The sequence below is a fragment of the Xenopus laevis genome, chromosome 6S, assembly GCF_017654675.1.
Source record: "Xenopus laevis strain J_2021 chromosome 6S, Xenopus_laevis_v10.1, whole genome shotgun sequence".
Lineage (NCBI taxonomy): Eukaryota > Metazoa > Chordata > Amphibia > Anura > Pipidae > Xenopus > Xenopus laevis.
In genome coordinates this window covers 1,887,148-1,905,580 of record NC_054382.1, presented here as the reverse complement: position 1 = coordinate 1,905,580, position 18,433 = coordinate 1,887,148, and the positions used below count along the sequence as shown (strand labels likewise).

General features: G+C 40.8%; 2 protein-coding genes across 3 annotated transcripts in view; both read right to left on the bottom strand.

The window, feature by feature from the left end:
* Positions 1-7,908, bottom strand: part of LOC108695585 (oocyte zinc finger protein XlCOF20) — a 19,784-nt gene extending 11,876 nt beyond the window's left edge. The window contains exon 1 of one of the 2 annotated variants that reach the window (XM_041568204.1): positions 7,778-7,908. The gene's annotated coding sequence lies outside the window, so the exon portion shown is untranslated. Of the gene's footprint in view, positions 1-7,770 lie in introns of both variants that reach the window. The other variant, XM_041568205.1, reaches the window with a different exon arrangement.
* Positions 2,961-18,433, bottom strand: LOC108719633 (zinc finger protein 850-like). Its single transcript, XM_041568284.1, has 2 exons — positions 16,671-18,433; positions 2,961-4,899 (listed from the first exon to the last, which is right to left on the bottom strand). Exons 1-2 carry the CDS (start codon positions 17,799-17,801, stop codon positions 3,373-3,375), a joined length of 2,658 nt encoding a protein of 885 aa, XP_041424218.1. The 5' UTR covers positions 17,802-18,433; the 3' UTR covers positions 2,961-3,372.

The window sequence follows — 18,433 nt, the reverse complement described above, 5'->3', positions numbered from 1 at the left end:
GGGGCTGTACTCACACAGGTGCATGCAGGTTATTGGGGGCTGTACTCACACAGGTGCATGCAGGTTATTGGGGGCTGTACTCACACAGGTGCATGCAGGTTATTGGGGGCTGTACTCACACAGGTGCATGCAGGTGAAATGCAACATGCTGCGTCTTAACCTGAGCTGTTACATGCGTCTGTGTGAGTATTTTTTAATTCAAACATTTTTTGGCAAAATGGGTCAGATTCGAGTTAGTGAGAAATTCGGATAGAGATACAATATCAGAAAGATAAAAAAAGAAAAATCTCGAGAAGAAACCAAAAAGGATAATTTTGATTTAAAGGAGAAGGAAGGCTAAAAGTAAGTGAGCTTTATCAGAAAGATCTATATAAATACACCAGTAACCCCTCAAAGTAATGCTGCTCTGAGTCCTCTGTCAAACATCACATTTCTTTCCTTCTATTGTGTACTCATGGGCTTCTGTTTTCAGCTTAAACCTCCAGGGCTAGGGCTTGAGCATGCTCAGTTTGTTCCTCTCCCTTCTCTGCTGTAATCTGAGCCCAGAGCTATGAGTGAGCAGGGAGAGACTCAGACAGGAAGTGATGTCACAACAAGCTAATATGGCAGCTGCTATTCTAAACAAGCCGAGAGCTTTTTACTCAGGTATGGTAAATCATTCTGCAGAATAAATATAGTGTTATAGCTTGTACTACTGTGGCTAATCTATTGGCAATACATTGCTTTGCTAGCTTTCCTTCTCCTTTAAAACTCAATATAACCATGAAGCAAGGACTATTACAAATATTATCGAGAATCATTTGGGGGGGGTATTGGGTTTGGCTAAAACATTAGAACCACTTCTCCCTAACAAATCTTAAGTTATTTTCCAAAGAGCCCCAAATCTGAAACAGATGTTGATATATACTTGTAATGGGAAAAGGGATGGAAGGTAATAAGAGAGGGCTTTATCAAGGGGTTTTTTTTCTCCATATAATCTCTGTAATTAGTGTGGATATAAGGAAGGCTAAAATCTTTAATAGTCAAATGTTCCAGACCCTAATTAGATGCGATATACTTATTGGAGTGCCCTTGTGGCTAGTGGCTTCCTCATTTTCCTCATTTTTTAAACTCCGTTATTCACTATATATTTGATGTATGTCTGATAAATATTCATTTTCATTTTTCGTGTAAACTGGAACTAACTGAGTTCTATATTGTGGTTTACTGATAAGAGTGGATATGGTCAGACTGAAGGTGTGTGTTAAGTGAGAACGCAAGTTCCCAAGAAAACGCCAATGGCACACAGGTCTGCATGAAGACTTCTAGTGTTTATTTCAAGTGGAGGGCAGTGCACTAGAAGTCTTCATGCAGACCTGTGTGCCATTGGCGTTTTCTTGGGAACTTGCGTTGGGAGGTGACTGAGCCTCCAGCTGTTGCACCAGGCCCATCTACACCAGCTGACAAGTAGGGTGTGTGAGAACACACAACTTTTTCTGGTTAAGTGAGAACGCTACACTATGGGGCAAATTCACTAAGCGCCTAATGCTAGCGTCAATTCGCTAGCGTTGGGCATTCGTTACTTCGCAAATTCACTAACGAACGCTGGCGTAGATTCGCTAGTGTTACTTCGCACCCTTACGCCTGGCGAATTTTCGCAATGGACGTAACTACGCAAATTCACTAACGCGCGCATTGTACTGAACGCTTTTACGCCAGACGTCCTTCGCCACCTCAGACCAGGCGAAGCGCAATAGAGTAGATAGGGATTGCTTCAAAAAAAGTCAAAATTTTTTCTAAGTCCCAAAAAACGCTGGCGTTTTTTCTATATTATGGGTGATAGGCTGAAAAAGATCGAAAAAAATTTTGGGGCTCCCCTCCTTCCCCCCTACATTTCCTGACTCATGGCAACTTAACTATACAGTGGGCACAAGTGTAGGGCAAAATAAACATTTTATTTGATGTTTTGAAGGTTTCCCAGGCATTTGTAGTGATTCTACGTATTCCTCCATTGAAATTTGAATTTGGCGCCGTATGCAAATTAACCATCGCTAGCGTAACTTCGCTTCGCTTAGCGAATCAACGCTAGCGCAACTTCGCAACCTTACGCTACCCCTGAGCGCAACTTCAGATTTTAGTGAATTTACAGAGCGCTGGCGACACTACACCTGGCGAAGTGCGGCGAAGTTACGCCTGGCGCAACTACGAATTTTAGTGAATTTTCCCCTATGTATTTTTCTTGTTTCAAGTCAACTTTACTCATTAAGCGTTATTCTCTTAATCTGAGGGGCCTGATACCGTTCCACAACAAGATAATGAATTTACCTGCACTTAGACCCAAGAGTAAAACATGACCCATCTACTATTAAAGAAGAACTAAAGTTCAAGGAAGACTGACAATAGAAAGACTATATTGTATTGTAGTCCTTTATCAGGGAATATTTGTGCCTCCCCCAACGTCTTTTCTGGGGATTCCCAGCACATCATTTGGGCTGCTGTCACTTACCTAAACTCCCAATATACAGTATATATCTAATATAATAGTCACAATACAAAGCTTATTGGTAATGAAATCAGATTTACATGGCAATATTTAAACCCGTGCATTCTGTATTTTGTTTAAACTGTTTTATATTATCTTAAAGTATTAAATTAACTGCCGATTCTGCCTCTTAAAATATATTAGTAGAAGTAACTCTTCTCCAGCCCAGGCTCTATTTCCAACAATGCCATTAATTAGGGATGCACTGAACCCACTTTTTTTGGATTCGGCCGAACCCCCGAATCCTTCGCGAAAGATTCTGCCAAATATGGAACCGGATCCGAACCCTAATTTTCATATGCAAATTAGGGGTGGGAAGGGGAAAATATTTTTTACTTCCTTGTTTTCTGATAAAAAAAGTCACGCAATTTTCCTACCCACCCCTAATTTGCATATGCAAATTAGGATTTGGATTCGGTTTGGCCGGGCAGAAGGATTCGGCCGAATCCGATTCCTGCTGGAAAAGGCCGAATCCCAAACCGAATCCTGGATTTGGTGCATCCCTACCGTTAATGTTTTCTCTTAGTTCTTTTATTCAACTGGCTTCTGCCATATTGTTTTAAAAAAAAGCTACAGTGCAGTTTACAGATAATTTTCTAATTATTTAATTATTTGTTGTGTAGAATGACATGTTCTTCCACTAGGCACGTATGAATGGGTTCTCCCCTGTCATGTTGTGAATTCTGAGATGATGCTTTGTACAAAAGCCTTTTATGCATTAGGTTTCTCCCCTGTATAAACAGGGTAATCTTTTCTAGAAAATCCCTTTGCCGCATTCTATGCATGTGAAGGGGTTCTCCCCTGTGTGAACTGCCGGGTGAATTTTGAGTTGATCTTTTCTAGAAAATCCATTACTGCATTATTGTGCACATGAAGGGTTTCTCTCCTGTGTGAACAACTTGGTGATTTTTCAGCCTCTGCTTTGTAGAAAAGCATTTGCCACATTCTGTGCATGTGAAGGGTTTCTCCCCTGTGTGAACTGCCTGGTGAATTTTGCGCTCATACTTTCTAGAAAATCCTTTGCCGCATTCTGTGCATGTGAAGGGTTTCTCCCCTTTGTGAACTACTTGGTGAGTTTTCAGCCTCTGCTTTGTAGGAAAGCATTTGCCGCATTCTGTGCATGTGAAGGGTTTCTCCCCTGCGTGAACTACCTGGTGAATTTTCAGCCTCTGCTTTGTAGGAAAGCCTTTGCCGCATTCTGTGCATGTGAAGGGTTTCTCCCCTGTGTGAACTGCCTGATGAATTTTGAGCTCATACTTTCTAGTAAATCCTTTACTACATTCTGTGCATGTGAAAGATTTCTCCCCTGTGTGAACTGTCTGGTGAAGTTTGAGTTGAGCTTTCCTAGAAAAGCTTTTGCTGCATTCTGTGCATGTGAAATGTTTTTCCCGTGTGTGAACTGCCTGGTGTAAGTGGAGCTTCTGCTTTGTAGAAAAGCATTTGCTGCATTCTGTGCATGGGAAGGGTTTCTCCCCTCTGTGAAGGGTCTGGTGAATTTTGAGATAATTCTTTGTGGAAAAGTCTTTGCCGCATTCTGTACATGTGTAGGGTTTCTCCCCTGTGTGAGTCATGTGGTGAATTTGGAGCTGATGCTTTGTAGAAAAGCCCTTTCCACATTCTGTGCACGTGAAGGGTTTTGCCCCTGTGTGAACTGCCTGGTGAATTTTGAGCTGTTGCTTTGTAGAAAAGCCATTGCAGCATTCTGTGCATATGAAGAGTTTCACCCATGTGTGAACTTTCTGGTGATTTTTAAGATGTTGCTTCGTAGAAAAACAATTACAGCATTCTGTGCATGTGAATGGTTTCACCCCTGTGTGAACTGTCTGGTGAAGTTTGAGCTGATGCTTTGTAGGAAATCCTTTGCCACATTCCGTGCATGTGAAGGGTTTCTCCCCTGTGTGACATATCATGTGAATTTTAAGCTGATACTTTGTAGAAAATCCTTTGGCGCATTCTGTGCATGTGAAGGGTTTCTCCCCAGTGTGAATTGTCTGGTGACGTTTGAGCTTCTGCTTTGTAGAAAATCCTTTGGCACATTCTGTGCATGTGAAGGGTTTCTCCCCTGTGTGAACTGTCTGGTGAATTTTGAGCTTCTTCTTGGTAGAAAAGCCTTTGCCGCATTCATTGCAGGGAAATGATTTCTCCCTTGTGGGATGTATAAGAAGATTTGCATTTGAAGAGTAGACATTGCCATATTCTTCACAAGGGAAAGTTTTCTCTTCGTGGATAAACGTCTGATGTCCTGTAAGACTGTTGGTTGGCTGCTCAGATTCCATTGTGTGAATAAAGTTGCACCTCGGCCTCTTTTGTCTTCTGACTTGTTGTAACTGACAGACAAGAAGATCTGTTGCTATTTGGTTTCTGAGAGACCTGATATCCTATTCCTGAAGATCTTGGTCTCTGCTTTATTGTATGAGCTGAACCTGTAATGGCTCCTTGGCTGGATCTAAGGAATCAGAGGAATCCCTGGATTCTGCTACTTGGAATCTCTGGGTTCTTATTGGTCTGGAACATTCTGTATCCTTAAGGGGAAAAAAGTAACAATAAAACCTTGTTGGTGGTTTAGAGTAAAATGACCTGCTGACCGATACGGAGTTAGAAAGTGTCGTTTCCACTGATATATTTGTTTATATTTTTGAGCTTTTATTGGTGCAGGTGATTTTCTACTCTAGGAATTGAACTGGGTCTATAAAAGCCAGTGCCATTTTGCCCTGGGGAGGGGGTGACTGTTAGTCAATCAACGAGCCTGGACCCTGTGACCCACCGTGTGCAGATATTGTTCTTCATGTACGAGATGTCCACTGATTTGATCGGTTTCTTATATAAACTTTACTGTTGGGTAACACTCTAGTTCCTAGAGGTGAATCCCTTGCAATCCAATAGTTGGAGTAACCAGATTAGTACCGGCTTTGTGAGACTCTCCTGGGAATTTGTGGTATCAGTTTCGGAGATATTGCAGCCCAAATGCCACCACATTCCAGCTCCATGTTACAACTTTAGAGCCAAAGTGAGTCGGGGGGCTCATCACTAATACAGAGTCGGGGGCTCATCACTAATACAGAGTCAGGGGCTCATCACTAATACAGAGAGCCCTCACCTTGGGGCAAATTCACTAAGATTCGTAGTTGCACCAGGCGTAACTTCGTCGCACTTTGCCACACTTCGCCAGGCGTAGTTTCGCCAGCGCTTCGCAAATTCACTAAAATCGGAAGTTGCGCTCAGGGGTAGCCTAAGGTTGCAAAGTTGCGCTAGCGTTGATTCGCAAAGTAAAGCGAAGTTACGCTAGCGAAGGCTAATTTGCATACGGCGCCAAATTCAAATTTCAATGGAGGAATACGTATCTGCACTACAAATGACTAGAAAACCTTCAAATCATCAAATAAAATGTTTATTTTGCCCTACACATGTGCCCACTGTCTAGGTAAGTTGCCATGAGTCAGGAAATGTAGGGGGGAAGGAGGGGAGCCCCAAAAAATTTTTTGATCTTTTTCAGCCTATCCCCCATAATGTAGAAAACACGCCAGTGTTTTTTGGGACTTAGAAAAAATTTTGACTTTTTTTGAAACAATCCCTATCTACTCTATTGCGCTTCACCAGGTCTGAGGTGGCGAAGGAAGTCTAGCGTAAAAGGTAGCGTTCAGTACACTGCGCAAGTTAGTGAATTTGCGTAGTTATGTCGCTAGCGAAACTTCGCCAGGCGTAAGGGTGTGAAGTAACACTAGCGAAACTACGCCAGCGTTCGTTAGTGAATTTGCGCAGTAATGAAAATGCCAAACGCTAGCGAAGTAACGCTAGCGTTCGGCGCTTAGTGAATTTGCCCCCTTGTCTCATGGCAAGAGCAGAGCTGCCTATACGTTGCCTTGTTTCTCTCAAGCAGACAGGACGGTGAGAGGGAGCCATTAATGAGCAAGAAGAGCCAAACTAAAAATCTTTCTTAATAAAACAACAGACAATAAAAGTATATTCCACACTCATGTTGAAAAGGGGTGTATACTGTATACTGTATAACGGGGCCGCTACAGGTCTCAAGCAAAAATCAGCAGCAATGCCGACAAAAAGAATAGCAGGCGCATGCAAAGTATAAAACTGGGCACATTAGTTACTCTGCACTTAAATAAATTACACATTTTAACTCTTATTTCTACCTAATTGCTATTAAAAAACATCATCTTCTTATTCCTTTCTTTACGGCTCATTGGAACAACAACAAAAAAACAACAAAGAAGCCGCCAAGGCTCTAATTGGTACAAATCATTGTATTGGTCTGTTTCATGGGTCTGTTATCAGCTACATTGTGCTGCATTGTTCCACGAGAGTAAACAAGTAGTGCAGAGAATAGCAAGGGATGAGCACATGAATCTTTTAATATCGATTACATACGGAACACATTCTAGGACATCCTGCAGTGAAATACCTCTCCTTCATGCGATGTCCTATGACTTCCGAACGGCACATCGATTGCTTTTACCGTCATTCACCGGCCAAATCTACAATCACTCCTCTGCCCTCCCTTCTCAGCTGTCAGTCATATGAACTACACCCTCAGCCTTCAGCCCTCCATCCTCCTCCTCCTTCAGTCCTCTGCCTTCCGCCCTCAGTCCTCTTCCTTTTAGTCCTCTGCCTTCCGCCCTCTTCCCTCGCTGCTCAGCCCTCCCCCCTCAGATCTCTCTTTTCAGTCTTATCCGTCAGTTTCTAAAGTGGTGAGCGAGGGCAGAAGGAAGAGGAATGAGGGCGGAAGGCAGATGACTGAAGGAGGAGGAGGATGGAGGGCTGAGGGCAGAAGGCTGAGGGTGGAGTTTGTATGACTGACGGCTGAGAAGGGAGGGTAGAGGACGGAGGAATGATTGCAGATTTGGAGGATGAGTGACGGTAAAAGCAACTGATGCGCCAATCAGAAGACATAGGACATTGCAGGAAGGACTGGTATTTAGCAGCAGAATGTCCTAAAATGTGTTCTGTAATTACAATCCTGGTGTCCTTTAAAGCTTGTCAGAGGGCTGGTGAGTGTGAGTGAGAGGAATACACAGTGTGAGTGAGTGTGAGTGAGTGGAATACACAGTGTGAGTGTGAGTGAGAGGAATACACAGTGTGAGTGAGTGTGAGTGAGAGGAATACACAGTGTGAGTGTGAATGAGAGGAATACACAGTGTGAGTGTCAGTGTGAGATGAACACAAAGTGCAGAGGTGAGTCCAGAGAGAAATCTCACAGGTCCCTCTCTATAAGCCCCTGTCTGTCATTCACTACTTACTTCTTACCTGCAGTCTCTCCTCATCCACTCACACACAACTTGCTATTCCTCCTCCTGTCACGTGACTTTCCTCCTCCTGTCACATGACTTTCCTCCTCTCACGTCACATCCTCCTCCTGTCACGTGACTTTCCTCCTGTCACATGACTTTCCTCCTGTCACGTGACTTTCCTCTGCAGGGTGTCTGCTCCAATCCCAACCCTCCAAGAGAACCAGTGCACAGAGCAGGACAATCGCACTTATAAGTGATGTCATCAATTCAGTAAATAAAAAGACAAATCCAAACGTGTGTAACCCCGTGTAGGCCAGGCTAGAGCTTGTCCCAGCAGGAATCAGGCAGAGCAGCGGTTACATTTCACCCTCTCTCCACAGGAAGGGCCGTTTGCTACATGAAAGGGGGAAGGAATGGTGTTGTGCAACTGCACCTCACATGTGCTGTGTGACTAAGTAACACAATTGCAGAAATGAAGACAAATGAGGGTTTTCTAGTCACAATCCTGTGAGGTTTATCACAGACATGTCAGGTCTAGGGTTGCCGGTAAGACACCAGCCAAGGCCGGGGCCGATATTACAAATTTATAGACAATGTAGCTGCCGGTAAATTTGTAATACTCCTAAAAAAGCCCTCGGCCGCCCCCAACCCACTCAAAATGTATCTTTTTTTTCTGTCTTCTGGGCAAGCGCCCTTTAGGACCCACCCCCTTACACCACAGCCCGCCCCTTTTACCTCACGGCCCGCCCATGATCCTTGTATTAAAAGGTGGGAACCGTAGTCAGGTCACATCAGAGCAATTGAGAGGCAGCAGCTTGTGACACCCCTGGAGAGATAGCGCCCCCCAAGGATAGTTGCACCTCAGCATGTCTGTAGCCTCACCTGGATCAGAACTAAACCTAAATCCCTATTCAGCTGACTCATCCCTACACTACAGGGAAACAGGAAGTCCCACCCTCTGCCCAGCACTAGACTGACGTCTGACAGGAACTTGTCATCAACCTCTGGGCCAATCACACACTGTACACATTATGCTAATGAGCAAAAGTAGATACATGGGCTTCTGCCCAGCTCTATACTGAAGTGTGACAGGAACATTTTTAACGATTTTAAGAAATATACAAAAAACACAGATTGTTTTAGATTTGTGGAAAAAAAATATATAAATTCAGCCCCATAGCATTCCTCCCAACATGTTGGAAATAAAAAGTGGGACAAAAAAAGTTACAGTTGGTTTGTACCTAAAAGAGAGGAACTGCCAAGAAGAGTTAACAAGGTGACACAGTCTGTATTATAATGATTGGGAAATAGATTGTATATATATATCATCATCACTTCAATCCGTAAATGAATTCATTGTGTGAAAACCAAAACTCGGTGTCATAATTGTGTCCCACACTGAGTTTCGGTTTTCACACAGTGAATTCATTTACGGATTGAAGTGATGATGTATTAATCACATTAAATTAATTAAATAAATAAATAAATAAATAATCACATTTAAATAAGTCATGAATTTTCTCTTTTTTGTCCATTTTCCAACTATATATACAATCTAATTCCCAATCATTATAATACAGACTGTGCCTTGTTAACTCTTCTTGGCAGCTCCTCTCTTTTTGGTACAAACCGACTGTTTTATTTTAAGAGTTGTCAGCACATCTACATTCAGTTACTGGACTTCCTAATAGGGGTGGCAGGTGGTTAGAATGTGCGGAAAAACAAACGAATCTCAATGGACAGAAAAAGTTGCCTCGCTATGTGCAGTTTCACCCCACCCCTAATTACCATGTTCCTTTTACAAAATTTGGCAGGTTATGAAAGTTTGCACATATTTCAGTTTCTTTTCCAGTTATTACAGTTTTGTTAATGATGGTGAATTGCCCTTTAGGGTAAGGCCACACTGGGCGTTTTGGGTAGATTTGGTCACCTTGCAACTAATCGCCTCGTTTTTGCGGCGACCAATCTCCCCAAACTCTGTGCCGGCTAAAATGAAAAAACATTGGCGCTAATCACACGCGGCGATTCATTTTCCGAAGTCGCCCAAAGTTTCCTCGTGAGAGTCAGGGAAGGCATTTGGGGAGATTGGGCGCCGCAAAAACGAGGCGATTAGTCACCAGGCGACCAAATCTCCCCAAAACGCCCTGTGTGGCCTGACCTTTAAGCTGTGAGTCTAACTTTTCCCAAGAGACCTGTTATCTTATATTGCTACAATTACTTATTTGCTTATCTAGAAATTGTTACAAAGCATCTTATCTGCACCTGGTGACTGTTCTGGGCTCTCTGTCAAAAGCCAATTAAGTTAGAAACTTTGTTTCTTTTTCTGGCTGTTCAGTGCAGAGAAAGTTGGGACTTTTCAGAACAAATATGGGACTGCGGGTTGAGCTGTCAAAAGTGGGACTGTCCCTTTAAAAACGGGACAGTTGGGGGGGTATGCACATAGTGTCAGATTGTTATTGAATCCAGGACTAGGGAATGATGTACATAAGAACTATATCATTGGATGCAGGGAGTTACAAATGACTTACGGTGGAGAACTGTACATATTGATGTGCACTGCTTATATAGCTTCTAAACTGAAAAACAGATAAAAGAAAACTCCATAAAGAAAGGCCAGGAAGCAGCACAAGACTTCTATATACAGGGTCACTGGTTCCACGTGGATATTAGGCTGAATATATATATATATATATATATATATATATATATATATATATATATATATATACTGCTACGCAATATGTTGGTGCTATATAAATACATGTTAATAATAATAATATATATATATATATACAGTATATCAGTGACAATTGGGGGCTGATTCACTAAGCTCGAGTGAAGGATTCGAATGAAAAATACTTCGAATTTCGAAGTATTTTTTGGGTACTTCGACCATCGAATTGGTTAAATTCGTTCGAATTCGAACGAAATCGAACGAATCGAACGAAAAATTGTTCGACTATTCGACCATTCGATAGTCGAAGTACTTCCCCTTTAAAAAAAACTTCGACCCCCTACTTCGGCAGCTAAAAGCTACCGAAGTCAATGTTAGCCTATGGGGAAGGTCCCCATAGGCTTGCCTGTGATTTTTTGATCGAAGGATTTTCCTTCGATCGTTGGATTAAAATCCTTCGAATCGTTCGATTCGAAGGATTTAATCGTTCGATCGAACGGAAAATCCTTCGATCGATCGATCGCAGGATTAGCGCTAAATCCTTCGACTTCGATATTCGAAGTCGAAGGATTTCAATCCGAGGGTCGAATTTCGAAGTATTTTTAACTTCGAAATTCGACCCTTAGTGAATCGGCCCCTTGGTGTTGCCACCAGGCCGGTATTTTACTAGCCTAGCCGGTAAGACACCAGCCAAGGCCGGGGCCGGTATTACAAATTTAGCGGCAATGTAGCTGCCGGTAAATTTGTAATACACCTAAAAAAAAGCCCGTGGCCTGCCCCCAATCTGCTCAAAATGAACCTTTTTTCCTGAGTTCTTGCCAAACACATCTGCCCCGCCCCTTTGATGTCACAACCCGCCCAGCCAATGGCGCATCATGGACCCACCCTTCTTCCTGGTTAACCTCAGCCTCACTTACAAAACCTCCATCAGAGAGGTCACAAGGTCAGAAGCAAATCCCTCTTGCTGATTGGCCAGGCTGTGACTGAAAACTGTCTCACTGCAGTACAAGCAGCCGCCATGTTTTTGGTTGTCCCAGAGTCTTGTATTTAGGGAAAGGGTAAGTAGTACCTCTTACATATACTTTTATGGGTTTTACTAATTGTTTTGGCTTCCTTGTGTGTTCCTTTTGTGCCTTCTATGTGTGAGGAGCTGCTCCCTCCCCAGAGGTAAGGAATGGAATTATTCCCTTTAATATTTATCCCTCCATCCTGAATAAACATTTTGTGGATTCCAAGTGTCTGGTGAGTGCAGCTATCTGGCAGGTATTGGCCATAAATCATTAGCAGCTCCAGACGACTAATCTCCCCAAACTGCCTCCCTGCTGGCTACAATGTAAATGGCTGGCAGGATGGCACTCGAAACTTCGGGCGACTTATGAAAACAAGCGCTCTTGGTGCAACCCCCCCGGCGATTTACATTCTAGCCGGCAGGGAGGAGTACGGGGAGATTAGTCGTCTGAAGAAGAGGCGATTTGTCACTGGGCAACTAATCTTTCCCGAATCTTCTCGTCTGTCTCTGCCTTAAAGCTGCCTTATCTCTATCAGCATTACAGTCTTTTATTATATGTCTCTCTAATTCAATGGTGTGAGTCAATTTTCAGGGTCAGAAAGGGAGAAAAGTGTATTCTTGGGCAACCCTGCTGGGGGAAAAGGGAGGGGGTGATATCACTCCAACTTGCAGTACAGCAGTAAAGAGTGATTGAAGTCAAATGACTGGAGGCAGCTGGGAAACTGAGAATATATCTAGCCCTATCTTAGAAGCTCTCCCAATTGTTATTTACATTTGTCTGTATCAATAAATATTGGCTGTTTCATAGTATGTATATTAATAATTGATTTTTGTTTATGTATAATGAATATGTGATTAGGCATGAACAATACACTGTTCAGAAGGGAGGGAAATTATAAGGACTTTCAATAATCATCTTTGTTTACGTAATCATATATTGCAAATAGAGTCCATTTGATGTACAACTTTACTGTGTGTAACTAAAAGCACAAGTTTTGTCACACGATCACTTCTCTGTGTACATGTAATGTGGGGTCTCCATGATAAGATAATTCATTTCTTACCTGTACTTAGAACTTGGAATAAAACATGAACTATAGTTAAAGGGGTTGTTCACCTTTGAAATAACTGTTAGTATGACGTAGAGAAGGATATTCTGAGACAATTTGCATTCGGTTTTCATTTTTTATTATTTAAGGTTTTTGACTTATTTAGCTTTTTATTCCGCAGCTCTCCAGTTTGTCATGTCAGCTATCAGGTTGCTAGGGTCCAAATTAACCTAGCAACCATGCATTGATTTGAATAAGAGACTGGAATATGAATAGGAGAGGCCTGAATAGAAAGATGAGTAATAAAAAATAGCAATAACAATACATGTGTATCCTTACAGAGCATTTGTTTTTAGATGGGGTCAGTGACCCCCTGTTTGAAAGCTGGAAAGAGTCAGAAGAAAAAAGGCAACTATAAAACTTTAAAAAAAAAATAATAGTGAAGACCAATTGAAAAGTTGCTTAGAATTGGCCATTCTATAACATACTAAAAGTTATCTTAAAAGTGAACCACCCCTTTAAAGAACTAAAGTTAAAAGAAGATTTAGAATAAAAAATTGACGTTTAATTGTAGCTTCTGTATCAGACTTCCTGTTTTCAGCTTAAACCTCCAGGGCTAGGGCTTGAGCATGCTCAGTTTGCTCCTCTCTCCCTCCCTCCTCCCATCTCTGCTGTAATCTGAGCTCAGAGCTATGAGTGAGCAGGGAGAGACTCAGGCAGGAAGTGATGTCACACCAAGCTAATATGGCAGCTGCTATCCTAAACAAACAGAGACAGTGTCTAGAGCTGTTGACTCAGGTATGATAAAGCATTCTGCAGAATAAATATAGTGTTCTAGCTTGTACTATTGTGGCTAATCTGTTGGCAATAAACTGTCTTGAAGCTTTCCTTCTCCTTTAAGGGGCTGCTACAACTTTACACAATGGGAGCTCAACCATTTTTTATGTTTATAATGATATGGCAACTTTCCATCGTGCTGATAATAGAGAATTCTTAAAATATGTTTGCAGCTAGAACCCAATGGAAAATCAGAATTGTGCCAAATGCTGCAAAGAATGGAGCACAATCAGACTGATCATTGCTGCTATTGACAAGCTGAAACTTCAGTCTCGTGCAATAAGTTCACTATATAAATAATATAGCACTTCTAGCCTTGTTAATTTTTAGGGTTTAGTTCTTCTTTAACTCATAGAGATGCTGAACCGTTAGGCTGGTTCAATGAGTTCAATTTATAAAATATGTCATTTCTAGTTATATTGATGTTTAGGGTTTAGTTCTAATTTAAGGGATGGAAGGGGGAGAGAGAGAAAAAGTGATGGAGTGATTTCTTTCTGAATTAAAGTTACAATAAACATAAAAAACAACATGACTAAGGAATTGCAGAAATATTTTGTTAAAATTCTGCCCTTGGGTTGTAGATTTTGGTCACTTTTTAGCTTTAGCAACAGAAAAAATCAACTAACTCTCACGGGAGAATCTTGTTTTGTAGCAACAACACAACAACATGTCTTAGAAACCTCCCCATGTTGCAAGAGATTCACACTGGATACTTTATAAGACACACTCCAATCGACAATTCATCAAGAAACTTTAAAATAGAATCATATTTTCCTACGTGGCCAACAACATATAGTGTTTGTGATGCTCCAATACCCAACATATATGTTGACAATAACCCAACAGCACCACCTCCACCCAACCAACACTTTCTGATGTTCCAACAGCTAGACATCAAGATCCCTTTTATCCAAGATTTCCTCCAAAAAGTATTGGCTCACAAACTAATCTATTTTGACTGCAGGGGTCAGGATATATTTTTCAGCATGAAAGAGGCAAAATACACTTGCAACCTGCTGGGCAGAGCAAATAACCTTAAAGGGATACTGTCATGGGAAAAAAAATTTTTTCAAAATGAATCAGTTAATAGTGCTGCTCCGGCAGAATTCTGCACTGAAATCCATTTCTCAAAAGAGCAAACAGATTTTTTTATATTCAATTTTGAAATCTGACATGGGGCTAGACATTTTGTCAATTTCCCAGCTGCCCCCAGTCATGTGAGAGAAATGCTTTCTGGCAGGCTGCTGTTTTTCCTTCTCAATGTAACTGAATGTGTCTCAGTGGGACATGGGTTTTTACTATTGAGTGTTGTTCTTAGATCTACCAGGCAGCTGTTATCTTGTGTTAGGGAGCTGCTATCTGGTTACCTTCCCATTGTTTTGTTGTGAGGCTGCTAAGAGGAAAAGGGAGGGGGTGATATCACTCCAACTTGCAGAACAGCAGTAAAGAGTGATTGAAGTTTATCAGAGCACAAATCACATGACTTGGGGCAGCTGGGAAACTGACAATATGTCTAGCCCCATGTCAGATTTCAAAATTGAATATAAAAAAATCTGTTTGCTCTTTTGAGAAATGGATTTCGGTGCAGAATTCTGCTGGAGCAGCACTATTAACTGATTCATTTTGAAAAAAATTGCAAACAGCCTTATGGTGTTATTTACTAAAATTTGAAAAATTCTAATTTTCAAACAGGAATAAACTCTACTAAACTCACATACAAAAATGTCGCTTATTTATTAAAAAATTGACTTGAAAACATCTGATCGAGAAAACTCGAAAATTCCCAGAGCCAAAAACATCTTCAAGTGGTTGCCATTGTCTTTTACATGAAATCGACTGGAGTGTTTTCCAATTTGAGTTTTTATTGCTTCAGAGCTTATAAATCTAAAGAAATCTAGTTTTTTAAGGGGCATATTTATTAAGGTTTGAACGGTATGAATGAATTTAAAATCAATTTTTTTTTTTGTGTCAAAGCTCACAAATATGAATTAAAAAGCACCAATTCGTATGTAAATTTGAATGTGAGATTTGTCACACCTTGACCATAGAAACAGTTCTAATTTGGATAATCTCCACAAGTCAGTGAGGTCTGTTGGCCCATTTGAAGATATTAACAGGCTTCTTGACATTTGAGTTCTTTTCGGAACAAAATTCAATTTGAGTTTCGTTCGTATTCGATTAGAATACAAATCAAATTTTCAGGTCGTTCCCATTCGATTTTAGACGTAAAATTTTTTTTTTGTAAATAACCTCCCATTCGAGTTGTGAGTACATTCAAATTTATTAGTGTAAAATAAAATTCACATCTTTTCGAAATTCGAACTTTGATAAAGCTGCCCCTAAAAGTTGAAAATTCAAATGTATTTTTTAAAAATTAAAATTTTAATAAATCTGATAATGTTAGCACAATTCTCAATCTCAAAACATTACTCAGTAACAGATTATTACATAAATATAGGAAACATTTTTGTTTGAAGTAAACATCAAGTATCACATAGTTCTAGATCATACAAAAAATGTCACATCAAAAGTAAAATTCATACCCAATGGTAAATATGCCTTGGAAAAGAGATCAAATAGATCCGCATTTCGATGGGAAATTTTAAAACATTTGCCTTTTAAAACAAACCCGGGACCCAGTTCAATGAGCAAATCTAGATTGTACTCCTGAGTGTTCCTGTGAGCTTTATAATTCTACTCCTGACTGATTCTTGGATTCTGAACTCTTGCCTTGCTCCTGACTATGCTGATTGCTGCCTACCCTTTACTCTCTGCCTGGAAATTAACCTTGAACCAATAAACTCTTTTGGTACCGAAAACTGGAGTTTTATTTACTAAAATTTGAAAAATTCTATTTTTTTTTTAATAAAATGTGGCTTATTTATTAAAAATTTGACTTGAAAACATTTGATTGAGAAATCTTGAAAATTCCCAGAGCCAAAAACATCTTCAGATGGTTGCCATTGACTTTTACATGAAACCGACTGGAGTATTTTCGAATTTGAGTTTGTGTTGCTTCAGAGCTTAATAAATTGAAAGAAATCAAGTTTTTTAAGGGGCATATCTAAATTCCGCCTCTTAAAACAAATTAGTAGAAGTAGGTCTTCTCCAGCCAAGGCTCTAATTCCTACAATGCTCTCTATGCTTTTCATTAATTATATTAATCAGTTGGCTTCTGCTCTATTGTTTCAAAACAAAATCTGTAGCACAGGTTACAAACAACTCTAGAATGAGTTACAGCCATTTACTAGAGGAAACTTGAGTGTTGTAAAGGATTCCATGTTCTTTCATTTGGCACACATGAAGGGTTTCTCCCCTGTATGAGTCGTGTGGTGAATTATGAGATGATGCCTGAGATGATGAAGCCTTTGCTGCATTCTGTATGTGTGAAGGGTTTCTCCCTTGTGTGAACTGTCTGGTGTCTGTTAAGGTTCTGTTTTACAGAAAAGCCTTTGCCACATTCTGTGCATGTGAAGGGTTTCTCCCCTGTGTGAATTCTTTGGTGAATTTTGAGGTTCTTCTTTATAGAAAATCCTTTGTCGCATTCTGTGCATGTGAAGGGTTTCTCCCCGTTGTGAACTGTTTGGTGAATTTTGAGAAAATCTTTTCTAGAAAAGCATTTTCCACATTCTATGCATGCGAAGGGTTTCTCTCCTGTGTGAACTGTTTGGTGTATTCTGAGATGATGCTTTGTAGAAAATCCTTTGCCACATTCTGTACACGTGAAGGGTTTCTCTCCTGTGTGAACTGTTTGGTGAATTTTGAGGCTCCTCTTTATAGAAAACCCTTTTCCACATTCTGTGCATGTGAAGAGTTTCTCGCCTGTATGAACGCTCTGGTGAATTTTGAGGTCCTTCTTTGTAGAAAACCCTTTTCCACATTCTGTACATGTGAAGGGTTTCTCTCCTGTGTGAACTGTCTGGTGAATTTTGAGCTCACAGTTTGTAGAAAATGCTTTGCTGCATTCTGTGCATGTGAAGGTTTTCTTCCCTGTGTCAACTGTTTGGTGAATTTTAAGAAGATCTTTTCTAGAAAAGTCTTTGCCACATTCTGTGCATGTGAAGGGTTTGTCCCCCGTGTGAACTGTTTGGTGTATTCTGAGATCATGCTTTGTAGAAAATCCTTTGCCACATTCTGTACATGTGAAGGGTTTCTCCCCTGTGTGAACTCTCTGGTGAGTTTTGAGGTTTTTCTTTATAGAAAATCCTTTGCCACATTCTGTGCATGTGAAGGGTTTCTCTCCTGTGTGAATTCTCCAATGAATTTTGAGATTATGTTTTGTAGAAAATCCTTTGCCACATTCATTACAGCAAAATGATTTCTCCCCCGTGGGATTTATAAGAAAGTTCACGATTGAAGAGAAGTCTTTCTCATATTCTTCATAAGGGAAAGTTTGCTCTTCTTTGATAACCTTCTGATCCTGTAAGACTGTAAGTCCTGTAAGACTGTTGGTTGGCTGCTCAGATTCCATTGTGTGAATAAAGTTGCACCTCGGCCTCTTTTGTCTTCTGACTTGTTGTAACTGACAGACAAGAAGATCTGTTGCTATTTGGTTTCTGAGAGACCTGATATCCTATTCCTGAAGATCTTGGTCTCTGCTTTTTGAGCTGAACCTGTAATGGCTCCTTGGCTGGATCTAAGGAATCAGAGGAATCCCTGGATTCTGCTACTTGGAATCTCTGGGTTCTTATTGGTCTGGAATATTCTGCATCTCCTTCTTCTTTCCTGAAAGGGAAAATAGAATAATTAAAACCTTGTTGGGCTTTAGAGTAAAATGACCTGCTCACCCATACTGAGTTAGAGACTGTTGTTTCCTCTAATAGATTTGTTGATATTTTGGAGCATTTACAGGTTCAGGTGATTTTCTACTACAGGAACTAAACGATGTATTTAAAAGCCAATGGCCTTTTCCCTGGGAGGGGATTGTGTTAGTCAGTCGGCTAGTTTTGGTCTTGCCAGATAGACCCCCATGTTACACAAGCCGGACTTTATATTTGACCTGGAAGTGACAGGGAAGTGAACGCACCCTATAAATCAAGTAAGTTGTGTGCAGCAGAAAAGATTTGGGGGCCGATTCACTAAGGGTCGAATATCGAGGGTTAA

Bases quoted from the DNA above. Each gene is read 5' to 3' on its own strand.
- LOC108719633 (XM_041568284.1), bottom strand. From the start codon at position 17,801: ATGGAATCTGAGCAGCCAACCAACAGTCTTACAGGACTTACAGTCTTA. The intron at 4,900-16,670 runs TAATTCACCACA...CTTCAGGAATAG, and splicing joins TCATCTCAGGCATCATCTCA to GATATCAGGTCTCTCAGAAA.